The sequence below is a fragment of the Bufo gargarizans genome, chromosome 3, assembly GCF_014858855.1.
Source record: "Bufo gargarizans isolate SCDJY-AF-19 chromosome 3, ASM1485885v1, whole genome shotgun sequence".
NCBI lineage: Eukaryota > Metazoa > Chordata > Amphibia > Anura > Bufonidae > Bufo > Bufo gargarizans.
This window is the reverse complement of record NC_058082.1, coordinates 401912599-401932490: the sequence shown is the minus strand read 5'-3', so window position 1 is coordinate 401932490 and position 19892 is coordinate 401912599. Positions and strand designations below refer to the sequence as shown.

At 43.5% G+C, this 19892-nt stretch overlaps 1 protein-coding gene across 1 annotated transcript in view; it reads right to left on the bottom strand.

Annotated features, from left to right (window-relative positions):
- The window catches only part of SORT1 (sortilin 1), a 114341-nt gene that overhangs the window by 13494 nt on the left and 80955 nt on the right, over positions 1-19892 (bottom strand). Inside the window, exons 17-18 of the mRNA XM_044288323.1 lie at positions 10025-10139; positions 3422-3531 (exon numbers count right to left, since the gene is read on the bottom strand). Of these exons, the coding sequence (XP_044144258.1) occupies positions 3422-3531; positions 10025-10139 (225 nt within the window). The remainder of the gene's footprint in view (positions 1-3421; positions 3532-10024; positions 10140-19892) is intronic.

Here is a 19892-nt window from a genome sequence, read left to right as displayed (position 1 = left end):
TATATTTGGGTTATTCCTGCAGTATATAAATATTTTGCTAGAGGTACTTGCGCATTGTGTGTATATATAAATATAATTAAAAAAAATTATTATTAATATATATATATATATATATATATATATATATATATATATATATATATATATATATATATATATATATATACATATATATACACACACACACACACACACACACACACATACATGCACACATATATACATACACACACACTTTGTGAGGCAAGGTAACCCCAAAAAGTTTGTTACCAAAAAAAATCATGTTTTTTTTGTTTAAAGGGATTCTGTCACCTCCCCTCAGCCAAAAAACTATTTAAAAGCAGCCATGCAGCACAGCTTACCTGGATTAGGCTGTGCTCTTTTATCTTGAAATCCGTCCAGCAGTTACTTCAAAAAACGACTTTGATCAATAAGGAAATGCGTCCTGAAGGTGCCCAGAGGGGCGTTTTTTTCTTCCTAGTGAGCCCAGTACCGCCCCTCTTTCAGTGCCCAGCCCGCCTTCCTTGTACTTTCTAACCGCCGCCCCCAGCCTGCCACAGCCTCCCCTCCCTCTCCTCCCCCTCCCTCACGCCGAACGAAGTCTCGCACAGGCGCAGTACCCACTGAGGGCTGCGCCTGTGCGATCATCAGGAGACTGAGGGCGGCAGCTTCATCTTCGTCACTGGGCATGCGCCGAGCCCAGTGACGTCCGATGCTCGCTCTTCCCTGCTGACTGAGGGAAGAGCGAGCATCGGACGTCACTGGGCTCGGCGCATGCCCAGTGACGAAGATGAAGCTGCCGCCCTCAGTCTCCTGATGATCGCACAGGCGCAGCCCTCAGTGGGTACTGCGCCTGTGCGAGACTTCGTTCGGCGTGAGGGAGGGGGAGGAGAGGGAGGGGAGGCTGTGGCAGGCTGGGGGCGGCGGTTAGAAAATACAAGGAAGGCGGGCTGGGCACTGAAAGAGGGGCGGTACTGGGCTCACTAGGAAGAAAAAAACGCCCCTCTGGGCACCTTCAGGACGCATTTCCTTATTGATCAAAGTAGTTTTTTGAAGTAACTGCTGGACGGATTTCAAGATAAAAGAGCACAGCCTAATCCAGGTAAGCTGTGCTGCATGGCTGCTTTTAAATCGTTTTTTGGCTGAGGGGAGGTGACAGAATCCCTTTAAATTTTCTGGAAGCCATTTTTTTGGGGGTGGGGGGGAGATTGTCTTATGTAGGGTCTCATTTTTTGCAGAATGAGGTGACCGTTTGATTGGTGCTAACTTTGGGTACATTGACTCTTGATCGCTTTTATACCATTTTGGGGGAAGTGAGGTGGGCACAATTTCAATTCTATCAGTTTTGTTTCACGGCGTTCACCGTGCGGGGAAAGCAACATGATCCTTTTATAGATTAGTAACGTCACGTCCATAATAACCTAAACATGTTTAGTATTTATTTTATTTTTTTAACCATATATATGTGCAGATAAAGTATGGGTTTATTTTTTTACTTCACTTTTTTACACTTTTAGCAGGAGCCTGATCAGGCTCATATACCGTATACCATGGCAATCAGTTGCCATGGTAACCATCTGGGAGCTGCCACAGCAGCCCGATGGTTAGCCCCTTCCATACAGCGGGCCTTAAGGACCGTGGCATGGAAGGGGTCAAATGGCTAAAATTGGTGTTAGCACAGATGTCGGCCGTTTCAAGCAGATTGTCAGCTGTGTGTTACAGCTGACAATCTGCTCCCCTCGGCCATCCTGAACGGGGTGCTGGGTTTCGGTTTGGGTATTCTCTGCTGCGCGCCATCCTGAAGGGGAAGGGAAGCTCAGCTCGGCCATCCTGAACCGGGGGGGAGGGGGGGGGGGCGGATTGCAGGGCGGTTGCTCTCTGCTGCCGTGCTATCCTGAAGGGGGGGGGGGGCTCCGCTCTGTCACCCTGAATGGGGCAGGGGGTGCTATCTGCTGCCGCGCCATCGTGAAGGGAGAGGGTGCTCCACTCGGCCATCCTGAACGGGGGGTTAGGGGGAGCCCTGTGCTGCCGCACCATCCTGTACTGGGGGGTGGGTTTCCAGCCTTGACAGGGGGGCACAGATGACCATACTGAACAGGGGGGATGGGGGCATGTTCCCCACATTAATCATTGTATATTACAGCTGACAGTATGCACCGCTCTGCCATCCTGAAGGGAAGGAAGCACAGCAGGCTGTAGAAGGAAGACAAAAAAAAAAAGATAGATAAATAGAGCCAATTGAAGAAACGATTTTCTCCACAAAATAAATTAATTGGTGTAAAAAATTTTTTTATTTTTTTACAAAGGTTTCCATAGCCTTTTAAGATTTTAGCCATCCTGTGACAGTACAACTGTTAAAATAGATAGATTAGCCACCTTGGGGGGGAGAGAAATCGGTTGGGTTGCCCTACAGAAACCCCAAACATAAGGAAGCTGCAAAAAAATGAACTAAGGAAGATAATAAGACAAAAAGACAAAGGGCACAGAAATAAAATAGCCACAGACTACGCAACTAAGGTAATGATACTTATCTTAAAAAGGTAAAGGACAGTCTATATATTCTGTAGTAGGGCAAAGTTTAGGGGTTCATTTTATAGCAAATCATTCATCAAATATGAGTAATCCCATACTGTGCTGCTCTAAGGGTCATAAGAGAACTGATTATTATATTTTTCTAGTGTTCCAAGCTCCACAGCTTCTGTTACAGCGCTCCACAGTCCCTTGTAGTCATACAATAATTGCTAAAACTCTAGAGGCTTGCACTCACCCTTAGGGGAATCTCTGTCCATACTGCTCATACACTGACCTCAATAATGAGCTTCACAGTCCTCCCCCCCCCCCCCCCCCCAACAAGTCACCAGAATTTGCCGACTATATAATTATGCCTATGCAGAGGATATGGAGCACTGAAAAATTAATCATCACAGAAAACATGGTGTTAAAATGAACCTCCGCTGATTTTTTAGACAGTGTTAATCACGGACGCAATTATAGCCATAGCACTTGCTATGTGGCCCAGAGATGGGATGGGGGGCAATCAGGTGCAAGAACATTGTACCTTTTATGGGGAATAACAATATGGTGGCTTTTGCTGTAATCCGGGTATCCTGATATATGGGGCTATTATACATACCTTAAAATGATTGCTTCTTATGCTGTGGTTTTCATTTTTTATTTTTACACTAGATGGTGGAGCCCCATCTTATTTCATCATGGGGCCCTATGAATGATGGGGACATCCCTAGTGTTAATCCACAGAACCAGGAAGAGGTTTCTTGTCCGCCTCCCCATAAGTTGACACTTCACAGAAGCTATTTAGTGGGTATAATTTTACCCCACTGGTATTGCTTTAGTGGTGTTTGATGCCTATATCTATATTTTAATAGGTTCAGTGTGGTATGTTCTGTTTTCAGGGTCTTACCTCCCCCCACAAATGTATTTCTTGACTATCATGATAGCTGCAGCAACAGCAACTAAGAGCACCACCACTACAGACAGAATCAGTGCGACAGAGCTGGTTGCAGATTTTTCCTAGAAGAAAAGAATAGGCAGTCAATATTTATTAGGTCATTCATTTTTAAACAATTTTTTTTATTTTTTATTAGAAGCAGCAGAATAAGTTTAGTGACTCAATGTAGCAATACAATGTGTCACCTTTCTAAAATGTTTATTTTTCACGTGTGTATGTCTATGTGCTGAGCTGTGAACTAATGGCCATACATGCCCACATAATACAGTCTCTGCCTATGGGGGAATAAAAAACCTGGTGCAAAAAAATATAAATAAAGTTTCTCCTTGGCATCCTGGACTGGCTTGTCTAATGTTTAATTAAGAAGAGATCACCATAGGTAATTTCAAATCTCAGCTGAAGTGGTGTAGACCACACTGCGAGTATTAAGTATGGACACCAGCTTGTTGAATATCCCAATCAAAAAACATTGGCTGCCTTTTGCAGCCACAACAGGACATTTGGGAAGTCAAGCACGGTTAGGCCCCTTTCACACGGGTGAGAATTCCACGCGGGTGCAATGCGTGAGGTGAACCCATTGCACTCGCACTAAATCCAGACCAATTCACTTCAATGGGGCTGTGCATATGAGTGGTAATTTTCACGCATCACTTGTGCGTTGCATGAAAATCGCAGCATGTTCTATCTTCTGCGTTTTTTCACGCAACGCAGGCCCTATAGAAACGAATGGGAATGCGTGAAAATCGCAAGCATCCGCAAGCAAGTACGGATGAAATGCGATTTTCACGCATGATTGCTAAGGAGACGAGGGTTACCCAGGACGCCATTTACTTTATTATTTTCCATTATAACATGGTTATAATGGAAAAAATTGCATGCTTTATTCAGAATGCCAAGTAAAAGGGTCCATTGTGGGGTTAAAAAAAAATCAATAATTTTTTTTTATAAAATGTAACTCGCCTCATCCACTTGATCACGCAGCCAGGCTGGTCTTGCTTCTTCTTCTTCTTGCAGGACCTGGCTGGAAAAGGACCTTCGGTGACGTCATTACGCTCACCACGTGGTGAGTGCGGTGACATCAGCGCAGGTCCTGCTGAATGAAGATAGAAGATTTCTTCATTCAGTTTTTATTTTTTATTTTAACCCCACAATGGACCTTTTACTTAGCATTCTAAATTAAAGTGATTCTGTCACCAAGTTTTGGGCTATAGAGATGCGGACATGCACGGCTCGATCGCCGATATACCTGTCCTATAGGGCTGTGTGCTTTTATTTTCTTTCAAAAAGGATTTTAGAGATATGTTAATTAGTCTTGTAGGTGCCCAAGGGTCTGTACGAACCTTCCTGATGCCCAGCCACGCCCGTGAAGGAGCCCAGCACTGCCTATGTCCTCCGAATCTCCTCCTTTCATCAACGATAGATTGCCGTAATCTTGCGAGGCGCGAGCTCGCGCATGCGCAGTTCTTTCTCTGAGGCTGATGCCAGCACAGGGAAGGAACACTATACCGACACTGCGCATTGCGAGATTGTGACAATCTATCGGTGATGAAAGGAGGAGATTCGGAGGACATAGGCGGTGCTGGGCTCCTTCACAGGCGGGCGTGGCTGGGCACCAGGAAGGTTCGTACAGACCCTTGGGCACCTACAAGACTAATTTACATCTCTCTAAAATCTTTTTTAAAGAAGATAAAAGCACACAGCCCTATAGGACCGGTATATTGCGGACATGCTAGCGGTGATCTAGCTGTGCATGTCCGCCTCTCTATAGCCCAAAACTTGTAACAGAATCCCTTTAAAGAATGCTATTATTTTCCATTATAACCATGTTATAATGGAAAATAATAAAACATACAGAACACCAATTCCAAACCCGAACTTCAGTGAAAATGTCCAGGTTCAGGTCTGGGTACCACAGTCAGTTTTTTACCACGCACGTGCAAAATGCATTGCACCCGCGCAATAAAAACTGATAATCGGAGCGCAATTGTACCTACTCGCACGATTTTCCCTGATCGCAGACGCAATGCATCCGGCCATGCTTGTCTGCAAGGGGGCTTATTGGACAAGACAGACAGTCTGGCTCACAAATGGTGATCCGGTTCATTCTAAAAGGGGTTGAGGTCCAACCTCTGTGCAGCCATTCCAGTTCCTCCAAGCCAAACTTGTCGAACTAGACTTTATGAACCTCACTGTGCACAGGGGCATAGTTAGGGAACAGGAACTAGTTTTTAGAATCCCTTTGCATTCTATAGCATTAACAGTACCCTTTACTGGAAAATAAAAAAGCTAGCCCAAACAGCCTCACACCATTATCCTTTCTTCACCAGATCTTACAGTAGACACTAAACATTTTGATAGGACCCATTGTCTGGGCACCTCCCTTCAAAACTGAGATTTGTTTACCAGGCTGCCAAACAGTGAAAATCCATTAAATGACTCGAGAGAATATATTTCCACTGCTCCAGACTCATGTGATGCATTGCAAATGGTGTAAGACGTGTGTACAGCTGCTTGACCATGGAAATCAATTTTATGAAGCTCCCAAACAGTTCTTGTGCTGATGTAAGTAAAAGGGGTCGTGTGCTGTAATGGTATTGAAGGCCTATCGGCAGTATAGTTCGACTCCCGACACCCCTGCCGATCAGCTGTTTGAAGGAGTAGTGGTACTCGTCCAACTGCTTTAATGTTTATAGAGTAACTAAACTTTTTTACAATTTTCTATTAAAGTGATCTAAAAGAGCCCAAAAATCATTTTTGTAATATACTTAAATTAATGAAGCTTCCCTTCCCCCCATCTTAAAAAAGGACCCAAAGTCCTGGATTTTACAGCTTCTTAAAATCATCATTCTGGTACAGTGCTGGCTTGGAGAACGCTGCACAGATCGCTGCTCCTGCCTGAGCTCCCCTCATGCTAATTCTTGCACATTTATCATTTTCAGACCCACGGCACACCCACCGATCTTCAAAGTTTAATTGAATGCAGTCTCCCTTGTACTGCCACTATAATCTAGACAGCGTGCAACTTTATTGCTCAGTTTTGTTACCCCTCCGTACAAGCCAGAATACTACCAATGTTCATCTATGGAAATTACATGGCTGTGTGCTTAATTTTATGTACATCTTTGCAATGGGTTTGGCTGAAACACCTTAACTCAGTAATTCAGAAGAGGGTCCACCTATTTTGGCCATATAGTGTACTTTAAAAGAAGTCTGTCACCAGGACATTTACTGAAACCAGCCATGAAACCTTGTAGCGTTTAACCCTTTCATGACCAAGGGTCATTGATGCCCTAGTGTCCAGGTCAAAATTTACAAATCTCACTTTATGTTGTAATAGCTTTCAAACACTTTTATTTATCCAAGCCATTCTGAGACTGTTTTCTCGTGACACATTGTACTTTATGATAGTCATATATTTGAGTCAATATATTTCACCTTTATTTATGAAAAAAATCAAAAATATACCCCAAATTTTGAAAAATTTACAATTTTACAAATTTCTATTTTTCTGCTTCTAAAACAGAAAGGGATACCTAAAAAATATTTATTACTTAACATTCCCCATATCTCTACTTTATGTTGGCATCATTTTGGAAATGTCATTTTATTTTTTTAGGACGTTAGAAGGCTTAGAAGCAATTCTTAAAATTTTTAAGAAAATTTCCAAAACCCACTTTTTAAAAGGACCAGTTCAGGTCTGAAGTCACTTTGTGGGGCTACATAGTGGATACCCCCATAAATGACCCCATTGTAGAAACTACACCCCTCAAGTTACTCAGAACTGATTTTACAAATAACCCATTAGGTGTTCCACAAGAATTAAAGGAAAATGGAGATGAAATTTCAAAATTTCACTTTTTGGGCAGATTTTCTATTTTATTAAATTTTTTCTTTAACACATTGAGGGTTAACAGCCAAACAAAACTCAATATTTATTACCCTGATTCCGCGGTTTACAGAAACACCCCACATGTGGTAGTAAACTGCTGTACGGGCACACGGCAGGGCGCAGAAGGAAAGGAATGCCATACGTTTTTTGGAAGGCAGATTTTGCTAGATTGGTTTTCTGAACGCCATATGTTTTATATTTTTCTGCCGATCGTCTTGTGCTGGGGCTCGTTTTTTGCAGAAAGTGTTGAGGTTTTTATTGGTACCATTTTTGGGTACATAGGGTTTTTTGATCATTCATTATTACACTTTATGGGGCAAGGTGACCCAAAAATGTGCTGTTTTGGAACAGTTTCCATTTATTTATTATTACAGCGTTCATCTGAGGAGTTAGGTCATGTGATAGTTTTATAGAGCAGATCGTTACGGACGTGGCAATACCCAATATGTATACTTTTTCAAATTTATTTAAGTTTTACACAATAATAGCATTTTTGAAACCCCAAAAAATTATGTTTTAGTGTCTCCATAGTCAGAGCCATAGCTTTTTTATTTTTTGGGCGATTGTCTTAAATAGGGTATTATTTTTTGCGGGATGAGGTGACAGTTTGATTGGTACTATTTTGGGGGTCATAAGCCTTTTTGATCGTTTGCTGTTGCACTTTTTGTGATGTAAGGTGACAAAAATAGCTTTTTTTTTTTGGTGTTTATCGGACGGGGTCCATCATGTGATATATTTATAGAGATTTACGGACGCGGTGACACCTAATGTGTATTTTATGTTTTCATTTTTTTATAGGAAAAGGCAATTTTTTTTTATTTACATTTTTATTTTTCATTTTTATTATTTTCACTTTCTTTTTTTTATCAAGTCCCTCTTGGATCATGAAGATCCAGTGGGGCTGATGGCTGTACTATACTTTGCAATGCTCTTGCTCGGTTGTCATGGCAATCATTGGGTGCTGCCATCGCAGCGCGGCAGCCCCAATGGTTGAGAGAGGGAGCTCCCTCCCTCTATTAACCCCATGGATGCCGCAACCGCAGTATCTATGGGGTTACAGCAGAGTGTCAGCATAGAGCTGACACTCGCTGCTGATGGCGGCGGCTCAGGAATGGAGCTGCCACCATCACACACAGCAGGGGGACTGGGGGCAGCGCTGATAAGGGGGGGGGGGGGTACGGCCGCCAACATAGAGGGAGGCTGGGGCAGGAGTGGCGGGGAGGGGGCAGTCCGCATCAGGGCAGGAGATGAGCGCAGGAGCAGGAGATGAGCTGCAGGCGGACACAAGGGGAGCTTAGAGGGGCACAGATCGGGGGGGGGGGGGCACAGAGACACTACCTGATTTCAGGCTCTGATCTACAGTGCGCGGATCAGAGCCTGAAACCAGCATTTTTTCACTGCCGCGATCCGATTGGTTAGTCTGCAAAGACTAACCAATCGGATCGATTGCCGGCAAGGGGCCACACATTACTGGACTGTATGCTGTCCGTGACAGCATCAGTGCAGGGGCGGAAGCTTTAATCCAAGCGCTGCTTAAAGAGCTGGTTTGACCTTTATAGACGTGATAGCTGCACAGGGCATGTGCAAATATCACGTATATAAACGTATTACAGTCGTGAAGGGGTTAATGATACCTTCCGCTAAGATATCCATTGCTTCCTTCTGAAAAACGACTTAATCTGTATGTAAACTGACAGTTAAGTGCACCAAAGGCAGGCTCAAGACACGATGTGTACTCTTGCTCCTCCTGCTTCCTCTGCTAGCCCCTCTTGCTTTTCCACCATTGACAGGGCCAAGTGAGATAACTATACAGAAAACTGTCCTTTTCAATCAAGAAAGAAGGAGAGGCTGGCAGAGGAAAGTAGAGGAGCAATGGTGCACAGAGGGGAAATGTCCCTGCATCTTATGGGGTGAATACTAATAAGCAGTTTCATTATGGAAGCGGTCATTAGTACCTGAGGATCAGGAAGCGGTGAAGGCTCTGTACTCTCCGCTTCCTGGTCCTCGGCTGTGCTGTGGCTGCGCACAGGGGGAGGGCGCTCTGTGAACTCAGGCTGTGCACGTCAGGTCACAGCACAGCAGACGGAGGGAGGAATGTCACGAGAGGTGAGGAGTTGCAGCAGGAGAGGTAAGTGTTTTTGTTTTTTTCATGTGCTCTGTGGCTGGGAGCTGATGAGAGGTATGGGGCTCTTATCAGAGGTCCGATTGGGGGTCATTAACATTAGGGTCTGAGCTGAGGTTTGATTAGGGGGTCTAATCTGAGGTCTTATTGGGATCTTATTAACATTGGGTGTCTGATTGGGGCTATCGGCTTAGATCTGATTAACATTCTGATGGGGGTCTGACCTGAGGTCTAATGAAATTTTTTTTTTTTCCTATTGTTCTGCTCTAAAACCTAGATGCGTCTTACGGGCCGGTGCATATTATAGGGCAAATAATACGATAAATCAGTGGTTGTCACAGGAGGAATCTCCTGCAAAAGTAGGTGTGAGGGCCTTTTTTTCATAGTGATCCTTGAGTATTGTACACTGTACATCATTTTTTGACCACAGGAAAGTCATTACATCTTTTGAAATGTTACACATCGTTTTATTGTTCAGTCTGAATTTGCTTTTGTCTAAAAAAAAAATATTATTTCCTAAAACAATAATATTTAATTGAATTACCTGTGTCTTCTGAGAACTATCAGAAAGGTCATTTGTACATTTTTTCTTCATGTCCAATTCTTGGCGAACAGGGTTTATTCCGCCAGTGCACTTATCCCCAGGAACCTTACGATACCTGTGAGCAAGAACAGTAGTAAACTTTTTGATCAAATAAATAAAATTTTCATGGGTTTACACATTTTCTCAGGCTGGCCATACAGATGAGATGCACTACTCACAAAAAGTTAAGGATATTTGGCTTTCAGGTGAAATTTATGGAAAATGATATATCATGTAAGGAGGGCATTTAAAGTCATCTGAAACAATTTATTGAAACAAACGCCAACAGTGGTGGGTATACCCCACAAAAATGTGAGTGTCTCAATAACTTGTCATGTGGCCTTGAGCATCAATTACAGCTTGACAACGACGTCTCATGCTGTTCACAAGTCAACTTAATGTCTCATGACGCAAGGCATTCCACCCTTCTTGAAGGGCGGCCCTCAGGTCATTGAGGTTCTGGGGTACAGAGTTACGAGCCTCTACATGGCCAATCATCTGATCCCATAGGTTTTCAAAAGGATTCAGGTCTGGAGAAAGTGCAGACTGTCTCCAGCAGCTGTTGCCTAATGATGCGATCTGGATGAGCTGGTGTATTGTCATCCATGAAGATGAAATTAGGCCTGTGTTGTTCATGAAGAGGCACAATGACTGGATTAATGAGGTTATTCAAGTAGTATGGGCTTGTCACTGTACCATTCACAAAGTGTAGGAAAGTTCTGTATTGACTAAACACACCTGCCCACACTAAACACCAATACCACCACCACCAAAAGGCTCGTCTGGTGACAACAGTGGCTGATTTTTTTTGTGCCTTCCTACAATACACACACAGTTGCAAGAAAAAGTATGTGAACCCTTTGGAATGGTATGGATTTCTGCACAGTCTGCTTAAACTAATAAACACACGAAGAATTAAATGTTACCATGTTTTTAATGAACACACCATGTTAACATTCACAGTGCAGGTGGAAAAAGTAAGTGAACCCCTAGAATAATGATATCTCCAAGAGCTAATTGGAGTGAGGTGTCAGCCAACTGGAGTCCAATCAATGAGATGAGATTGGAGGTGTTGGTTACAGCGGCCCTGTCCTATAAAAAACACACACCAGTTCTGGGTTGGCTTTTCACAAGAACCATTGCCTGATGTGAATGATGCCTCGCACAAAAGAGCTCTCAGAAGACCTACAATTAAGAATTGTTGACTTTCATAAAGTTGGAAAGGGTTATAAAAGTATCTCCAAAAGCCTTGCTTTTCATCAGTCTACGGCAAGACAAATGGTCTATAAATGGAGAAAGTTCAGCACTGCTGCTACTCTCCCTAGGAGTGGCCGTCCTGTAAAGATGACTGCAAGAGCACAGCGCAGATTGCTCAATGAGGTGAAGAATCCTAGAGTGTCAGCTAAAGACTTACAATTGTCTCTGGCATATGCTAGCATCCCTGTTAGTGAATCTACGATACGTAAAACACTAAACAAGAATGGATTTCATGGGAGGATACCACAGAGGAAGCCACTGCTGTCCAAAAAACTAAACAAAAACGTTACAGTTTGCAAAAGAGCACCTAGATGTTCCACGGCAGTACTGGCAAAATATTCTGTGGACAGATGAAACCAAAGTTGAGTTGTTTGGAAGAAACACACAACACACTGTGTGGAGAAAAAGAGGCACAGCACACAAACATCAAAACCTCATCCCAACTGTGAAGTATGGTGGTGGGGGCATCATGGTTTAGGGATGCTTTGCTGCGTCAGGGCCTGGACGGATTTCTATCATCGAAGGAAAAATGAATTCCCAAGTTTATCAAGACATTTTGCAGGAGAACTTAAGGCCATCTGTCCACCAACTGAAGCTCAACAGAAGATGGCTGTTACAACAGGACAACGACCCAAAGCATAGAAGTAAATCAACAACAGTATGACTTAAACAGAAGAAAATACGCCTTCTGGAGTGGCCCATTCAGAGTCCTGACCTCAACCCGATTGAGATGCTGTGGCATGACCTCAAGAAAGCGATTCACACCAGACATCCCAAGAATATTGCTGAACTGAAACAGTGCTGTAAAGAGGAATGGTCAAGAATTACTCCGGACTGTTGTGCACATTTGATCTGCAACCACAGGAAACGTTTGGTTGAAGTTATTGCTGCCAAAGGAGGTTCAACCAGTTATTCAACCAGGCCCAGAAGGAATGAGCGCTTCCATCAATACAGATGGAAGCACTCATTGCTGAAGCGCTGACACCCACATACTGCGGCAGGGCAGGGAGCGGAGCGCATAGTTACCTGCCCCGCCGCCGATAGACCAGAAGCCTATGCAGTAGTGAAATCCCGGCGCATGTGATGAACGTAATCGTGCGTGCGCGCCTGTGCCAGGACTCAGCAGCACAGTGCCAGGACGCAGGTAAGTATTTTGCCTTTAGGTTTTTTTCTTTTATGTGCCAACTTTGGGGAACATGTGGGGGCCGAGGTGCACACAGGACGTGTGGAAAATATGGTCGGAGACACTACTGTGTGGGGGCAGCATGGGGGACACTACTGTGTGGGGTCCTTTCTATTGGGGAGGCACTGTAGGGGCCATTCTATTATTTCTGGGGACACTATACAGGGATTATTACCTGGAGCACAATATAGGTTATTATTACTGGGGGCACTCTAGGGGACATTATAACTGCTGTAGACACTATAGGAACATTTGGGGTAATTTATCAAACTGGTGTAAAGTAGAACTGGCTTAGTTGCCCATAGCAGCCAATCAGATTCCACCTTTCAAATTTGACAGATCTTTTGGAAATCCAGTTCTACTTTACACCAGTTTGATAAATGACCCCAATTATGTCTATTAGGGTCACTATTTTTTTTTTTTTGCTGTGTAGTACCTGGGGCATTGGGGGGCACAATATTGGGGGTGGCAGCAGGATGACACTGTGGGAACACCAGGATATGGGGGGGGTTGATGGAAAAATTTAGAAGTCTAACATGTCTGTGTTACAACAAACTTTGTAGAGACGAGATGCGGCTTGGAGAAGAGGAAAGAGAAGGTCTACACATGACAGGAGATGTCCCTGGATGTAAGAGGTATGTGGTCAAGTATTTTTTTTTTTGGGGGGGGGGCCAGAGAAATGACCCGCCCTGGGTGCCAAACACCCTGGGGACGCCACTGAGAGTATGCCACTTTCCTCTACCCCCTCATCATAATCATCATCAGCTGAGGGACCCTCTACAAGGCACCCTAGGACAACAGCAGAGGCAGCCCCCAGAGTAAGCCCATATGGACCCCACCCCGTGACTATTATCAGCCCCAAATTTCAGATTTTAAGGGCAGCTCCGGAATACAGATAATCTAGTTCAGTGAAGCTCGCACTTTTTCAAAATCTTTTTCTCTGAAGATTTGGTAAATTTAATGGTGGCCCAAACCAATTTATACACCCAACAATTCATTGATCAGAACCCTACATCGGCATACGCTAGACCCCTAGGTTGGACCCCAGTAAGTGCAACAGAGATTATGAAGTTTTAGGGACTCGTACTGCATATGGGAGTCATAAGCCAAACGTTAGAAAATATTGGAGTTCGGACATTTTCTACCAGAATTTACAGTAAGACCATGATCCGGAAGCAATTTGAGTCAATTAGGAAATTCCTACACTACAAAAACAATGCACAGTGCCCACCCCAAAACAACCCAACATTTGACCGTCTGTTCAAGGTTAGGCCTGTCATTGACCACTTTAATACCAAGTTTGCTGAGGTGTACAACCCAGATAAAAATGTCAGTGTAGATGAGTCCCTATTACTTTTCAAAGGGAGGATTAGATTCTGCCAATACCTTCCTAGCAAACTGGCAAGACAAGGCATAAAGATATACAAACTTTGTAAGAATAGCTCCAGGTACACCCACAAGTTCCGCATTTACAAAGGGAAAGATTCCCAGATAGAACCCCCAGACTGCCCCCCTTCCCCATCCTAGGAGTTAGTGGGAAGATCATGTGGGACTTACTGCACCCACTGCTGGATAAGGGTTACCACCTCTTTGTAAATAACTATTATACCAGCATACCCCTATTCATGTCCCTAACTGCCACATGTATTGCGGCTTGCGCCACAGTCCGCAAAAATCAGGGCAACCACCGAGAATGGGTGAAAGTAGGTTACTCCTCCATGAGAACATGCTGGTGGTTAAGTACAAGGACAAAAGGGACGTCCTTGTACTGACCACCATTCACACTAACACCAGCACCCCTGCTCCTGTACGAGGTACCACAACCACTACCCCCAAACCAGTTTGTATCCTGGACTACAACAGGCACATGGGATCTTTCAGATCAACTTCGGAAGCCCTACAGTGCCACACGAAAAACTAAAGTGTGATAGAAAAAGATGGCAGTACACATTGCACAGATGGCAATGTGCTATGCGAACGTACTATTTCAATCTGAAGACCACACATGAACTTTCCTTCAGTTCCAAGAGGTGGTTATCAAGGCCCTAATTTTTCTAAGCCAGGTCGGGGAGGGTCCCAGTACTTCAGGAAGTCATGGTGCCTGTGTTGTACCAGGGCAACATTTTCCAGATCAAGTCCCCCAGACAGCAAGGAAGGGAAGGACCCAAAAAAGATGCAGCTTGTGTTCCGAAAGGGGGATAAGGAAAGACACCATTTACCACTGCGAAACTTGCCCTGAAAAACCTGATCTGATCTGTGCATGCAGGAGTGTTTTAAAATCTATCACTCATCCATGGAGTATTAATTTTATTTAGTCCATGATGTACCCTGTAGTTTTACCAACTTATATCTCTGATTTAGTCCACATAGCTTACAGATCCACTTTTCACCAACCACTACATATTGATTTCTGCGAGACACCTGTTTGCTGAAAATTACCCTTTTCACCACTTAAAATGTTCGTACGAGGGTGCGCTTTACAAAATGTTAATATATATTAAAGTAATTAGCCTTACCGGTATTGTTTTTCCAGGAGTCCCCCATGACAGCACATGGGAGGTTGTCCTTATAGGCCTCTGTAAGGACAGGAAGCAAGAGAGAGTTTAAAAAGGTCCCTCCCCACCTCTCTATCTAGTGTCTTATAAATCAGTACACCAGAATTTTTTCCCCAGGTTATATACTTAGCGATTCTAGATTCACGATGTTAACAGTACTGTCATGTTGGACTCCCAGAGAAACAATTACCAGTAAGACTAAATACCAATTTCCAGGACGTCCCCCATGACAGCACATGAGAGAAATACCCAATCAATTTACGGCAACTTTTTTAGGGGGTGGAACCACTGAAGGACCTTTCGTCCAAACACTAAATTCTGATTAGTGAGTAGGTCCAAACGATAATGTTTGCAAAAAGTATTATCATTTGTCCATGTAGCTGCTGTACAGATTTGATCTATCGTGGCATTAGCTTTCTCTGCCCATGATGTTGCCATAACCCTAGTCAAATGGGCTTTAATGGAGACTGGACAGCTTTTTTGTAAAGAGTATGCCTCTCGAATTGTATCTTTGATCCATCTTGCCAATGTTTGTTTAGTAACTTTCTGGCCTTTATTTTTTTTCTCCATGCTGAATGAATAAGTTTTTATCCTGTCTCCAAGATTCTGTTGACTGGAGATATTTAACCATCGTCCTCTGCACATCCAAGCAATGGAAACGCTCCTCTTTGGCGTTTCTAGGAGAAGCACAAAAGGACGGAAGAATTATTTCCTGTTATTTATGGTAGGAGGAGACTACTTTTGGTAAAAAAGCTGTGTCCAACTTTAAAATTACAATAATTTTTTAGATAAGGTTCTTTCATAGAGAGCTTGAATTTCCCCTATCCTACGGGCAGAGGTAATGGCTGTAATGCGATGTAAAAACAGTTTGTTTGTAATGGGAGTAAAAACAGTTTGTTTGTGTGTTTACTCTGGTCGCAAATAGGTCTATCTGAGGCTGACCCCATTTGTGACATAACTCCTGGAATACTATTTTGTCTAGTGTCCACTCTTCCGAATCGACTTTTCCTGCACAGGAAATCTGCCGTCGCGTTTGCCCTTTAGATTTAAGGCTGAAATTGATAACACATTTGATTGGGCCCAGTGAAAAATCTGATTTGAAACCCTCTGCAGCAAAGGTTTTCTGGTTTCCCCCTAGTGTTTGAAGTAACACACCGTAGTGATGTTGTCTGAGAAGATCCTTAGATGCTTTCCTTTTACAATATTTTCAGCCTCTTTTAGAGTCTTCAGAACCGCTGTTAGATCTTTCAAGTTTGATGATCCCAGGCTCTCTAGAGGTGACCATTCTCCTTGAAAATATAAATCTGCCACCTGGGCTCCCCAGCCTGAGTTGCTGGCATCTGTGGTTACAGTCACCATTGGATCTGGCTTCCAGGGAGTTCCATTCACCAGGTTGTCTGGAGTTAACCACCAGTTCAGGGAGTTCTTTACCCCTGTGGTAAGGAAAATCCTTTTGTCTAGAGATTCTTGACTCTTGTCCCACCGAGATAGTATTAATTTCTGTAATGGTCTTGAATAAAAATGGGCCCAGGGAATCATGGGTATGCAAGATGTCATGATGCCCAGAATCCTCATTGCCTCTCTGATCGTGCAACTTTTCTTATTCAAGTGTTGGAATTTTATTACCATGGTATTTTGTTTGGTATTATGTATGTGGCTGTTCACTTTTATTGCAAATCTCAGATATTTTTGATGATGAGGACGAATAGGGATATGAGAATATGCATCCTTCAAGTCTATTGTGCACATGAATGCTGCTGGGGTGATGAGTGGAATGGCTGGCCGAATAGATTCCATCTTGAACTTTCGATAGGAGATCCGCCTGTTCAAGAATTTGAGGTTTATAATTGTCCTGAACCATCCATTAGTTTTTTTTTTTTTTTTAAACCAAGAATAGTTTGGAATAATCACCCTTGAAAATGTTGATGTGAGGGTACTGGAACAGTGGCCTTCATCTTGCATAGAGACTGAATATCCTGTAGAAATAGATTCTGTAATGTTTCTGAGTGAGGATTGGTTATCTGAAAATGCTGTGGGGGAGGAGACTTGATTTCTAGTTTGTATACCTCCGAAATGGTTCGGATTACCCAGGGATTTTTTGTAATGGAAACCCATTTCTGTCTGAAAAAACAAAGTCCTCCTCCCACCAGAATGGCGTCATTTTTTTACCGGGATTGTGTTGTTGGTGTTAAGGAACCTTCTTCCTCTGCCTCCTTTCTGGTAGCTCCATCTACCGGTTTTCCCTTCCCTCTGGGACTGTCTGTTCTCCAAAAGGGCTTCTCTTCTGGAAATAGTTTTTTTCTTGTCCACCACTCTTTCTAAAATGGTATCTAATACTGGTCCGAATACCAAGAACCGGAAAATGATATTGCACATAACTTCTTTTTATAAGCCATGTCGCCCGTCCAGGTTTTCAGCCACAAGGCCCTTTTAGTGGTATTTGATAGTGTTCAACTTCGTGCTGCAAAACTGATAGATTCCGCAGAAGCGTCACCCATGAAAGCTGTGGCCATTTTTAGCAAAGGCAAAGAATCGAAAATTACTTCACTAGGTGTCTTGAGCTTTAAATGGCTTTCCAATTGATTGAGCCATAATCCCATAGCTCTGGCTACAGATGTGGAGGCAATATTAGTATTGATTGTTGCTGATGAACAATCCCAAACTTTTTAGGAGTCCATCAGATTTTCGGTCCATGGGATCTTTCAATATTGGACGAGTCTTCAAATGGGATGGTAGTCTTTTTTGCCACTTTTGCTAGCTGGACATCTATTTTTTGAACTTCTTCCCATAATTTAGCATCCTCAGGATTAAAGAAAAGGCGACTTCTGAATTCTCGAGGCATGGAAAGTTTTTCTGCGTCTTCCCATTTCTCCATCTCTCTCAGATTGGAATTAACCGGAAACCGTTTCCTTTTCTTTGCCCATAATCCTCCAAATATCTATCTCGTCAAGTTATTTTTGGGTTGCTGAACCTCCTCCACCTCCATAGTTTTCCTACCGCCGATAGTAACAAATAAAAGTCTTCTAAAGAAAAGAGGTATTTTTTCTGGTTTACAGAAGAACCCGAGGGAAAGGTTAACTCTTCTTCTAACTCCGAATAATGAGTATTTTCGCCCTGTTCGTCTGAATCCGATTCCAGGTGGATTCTAGATTTCTTTGAAGCTGGCGGAGAAACTGGTGGAGGAGAAATCAAGCTACAAACTGAAGCCTGTACTTCCTCTCTGATCTGAGGTCTATGATAAGAGAAGGATGGCTGTTCCTCCTTCAGAAGTTATGCAATACAATCAGGGCACAGCTGTTTTTTGTATGATTCCTGTAACTTTCCAGTACAGGAAATACATTTCCTTGTTTTCTTTTTAGGTTCTGTCTGGGATCTATGTCCCGGATCCTTTTCCCCCTATTTAACAAAGGAACTTTCCCTTAGTACTAGTGTACACCAATAAACAGAATAAAGCAGGGTTTGGTAATTACCCCTGCTCAGGGCTATGTAAGTCATCGCCAGCCAATTCAGTCAGGCTTGGTAGACATCTGGGACTTCATTTGGAGCAGCAGACAAGCCAAACTGCTTGCTGGTTCCCTTTTTATATAATCTTACCTTAAGGGTCCTCGCCCCCCCCCCCCCCCTTCCTTCTTGGGTACTCTATCCTCTAGGGGAGAGTCGACCTCTCCTGTACACGGAGCGTTCCCCGGAAGTGACGTCACCGCTATGCTCCCGTGTGAGGAGGAATGCTCGCTGCCGAGCCCGGAGTCCCCGGAAGGGAAGCAGCTTTGGCTCCCAGATACCTCAGCCATGTGGGAGAGAGGTAAGCTGGGAAGGCTAGGAACCTTGCAAAGAGGTACTAGCAGGGCCTTGAGGAAACTGTGAGGAATGGCCGGACACCACCCGACCCAGTTCCAGCTCTTAGTAGCCTTGCGGCTACTTCCATTTATTTTTCTTCACCCTCAAGAGGGCCTCTCTTGCAACTCCCTGTAGGGACAGGAAGAACACTGGATAGGGGGGTGGGGAGGGGCATTTTAAACTCTATTGCTTGCTGTCCCTACAGAGGCCTATAAGGACAACCTCCCATGTGCTATCATGGGGGACATCCTGGAAAAATAGCTTGCCATGTTCTCAGAGTTCACCCTTTTAGTAACAACTGTATCTGTCACAGAGGATTGGTTTGTAAACTATCAAAAGATAGTTTGCTAATATCTAAATTGCAATATTCAGCTGTCCCTCACTGCCAGAATTTGCCAACTAAATAGCCCTAAGTAGCCTCCAGCTATGCCTATTTTTCCTCAAAAGGTTTTCATGTGCTTTTTTCTAAAAATAAAACTAGAGCTCCCCTCAACCTTCTGATGACACTGACACTCAGCTCAGTGGCCACTTCCGTCTAAGAACATCCTGCTTAAAGCCTCGCAGTGGTGAGGTACTGTTTATCAATTGTTAGGTGTCGTCTTGGGCTCATGATGTCAAAATGTGAACAGCATGATGAGAAGGACTGTTTAAATGTCAACTCAATTGATCCAGGAAATGTATTGGTCAACTCATGGATCAAACAACTGTTGTGAATTTTGCCATTCAGCTCCTTGTTAGAGAACAGCAAGTTGTGCAAAAAGTACTGAAACATTGAACAGTTGGACATGTGCATTCAAAAGTTTAGAGAAGGTCTTATTAAGTTTACCTGTAAAGGTAAAAGGTGTTTAGGTTTATCCTGAAATTTCACCCACAAGCCAAATAACCCTTTTTTCGTCAGTAGTATATGTCTGCCCACAACTCTCTACATTACCTCGTACACACATACGCGGTTATTGGCAAAGTATGCATGTGCTATCAATGGGGGCAGGAGAAAAAA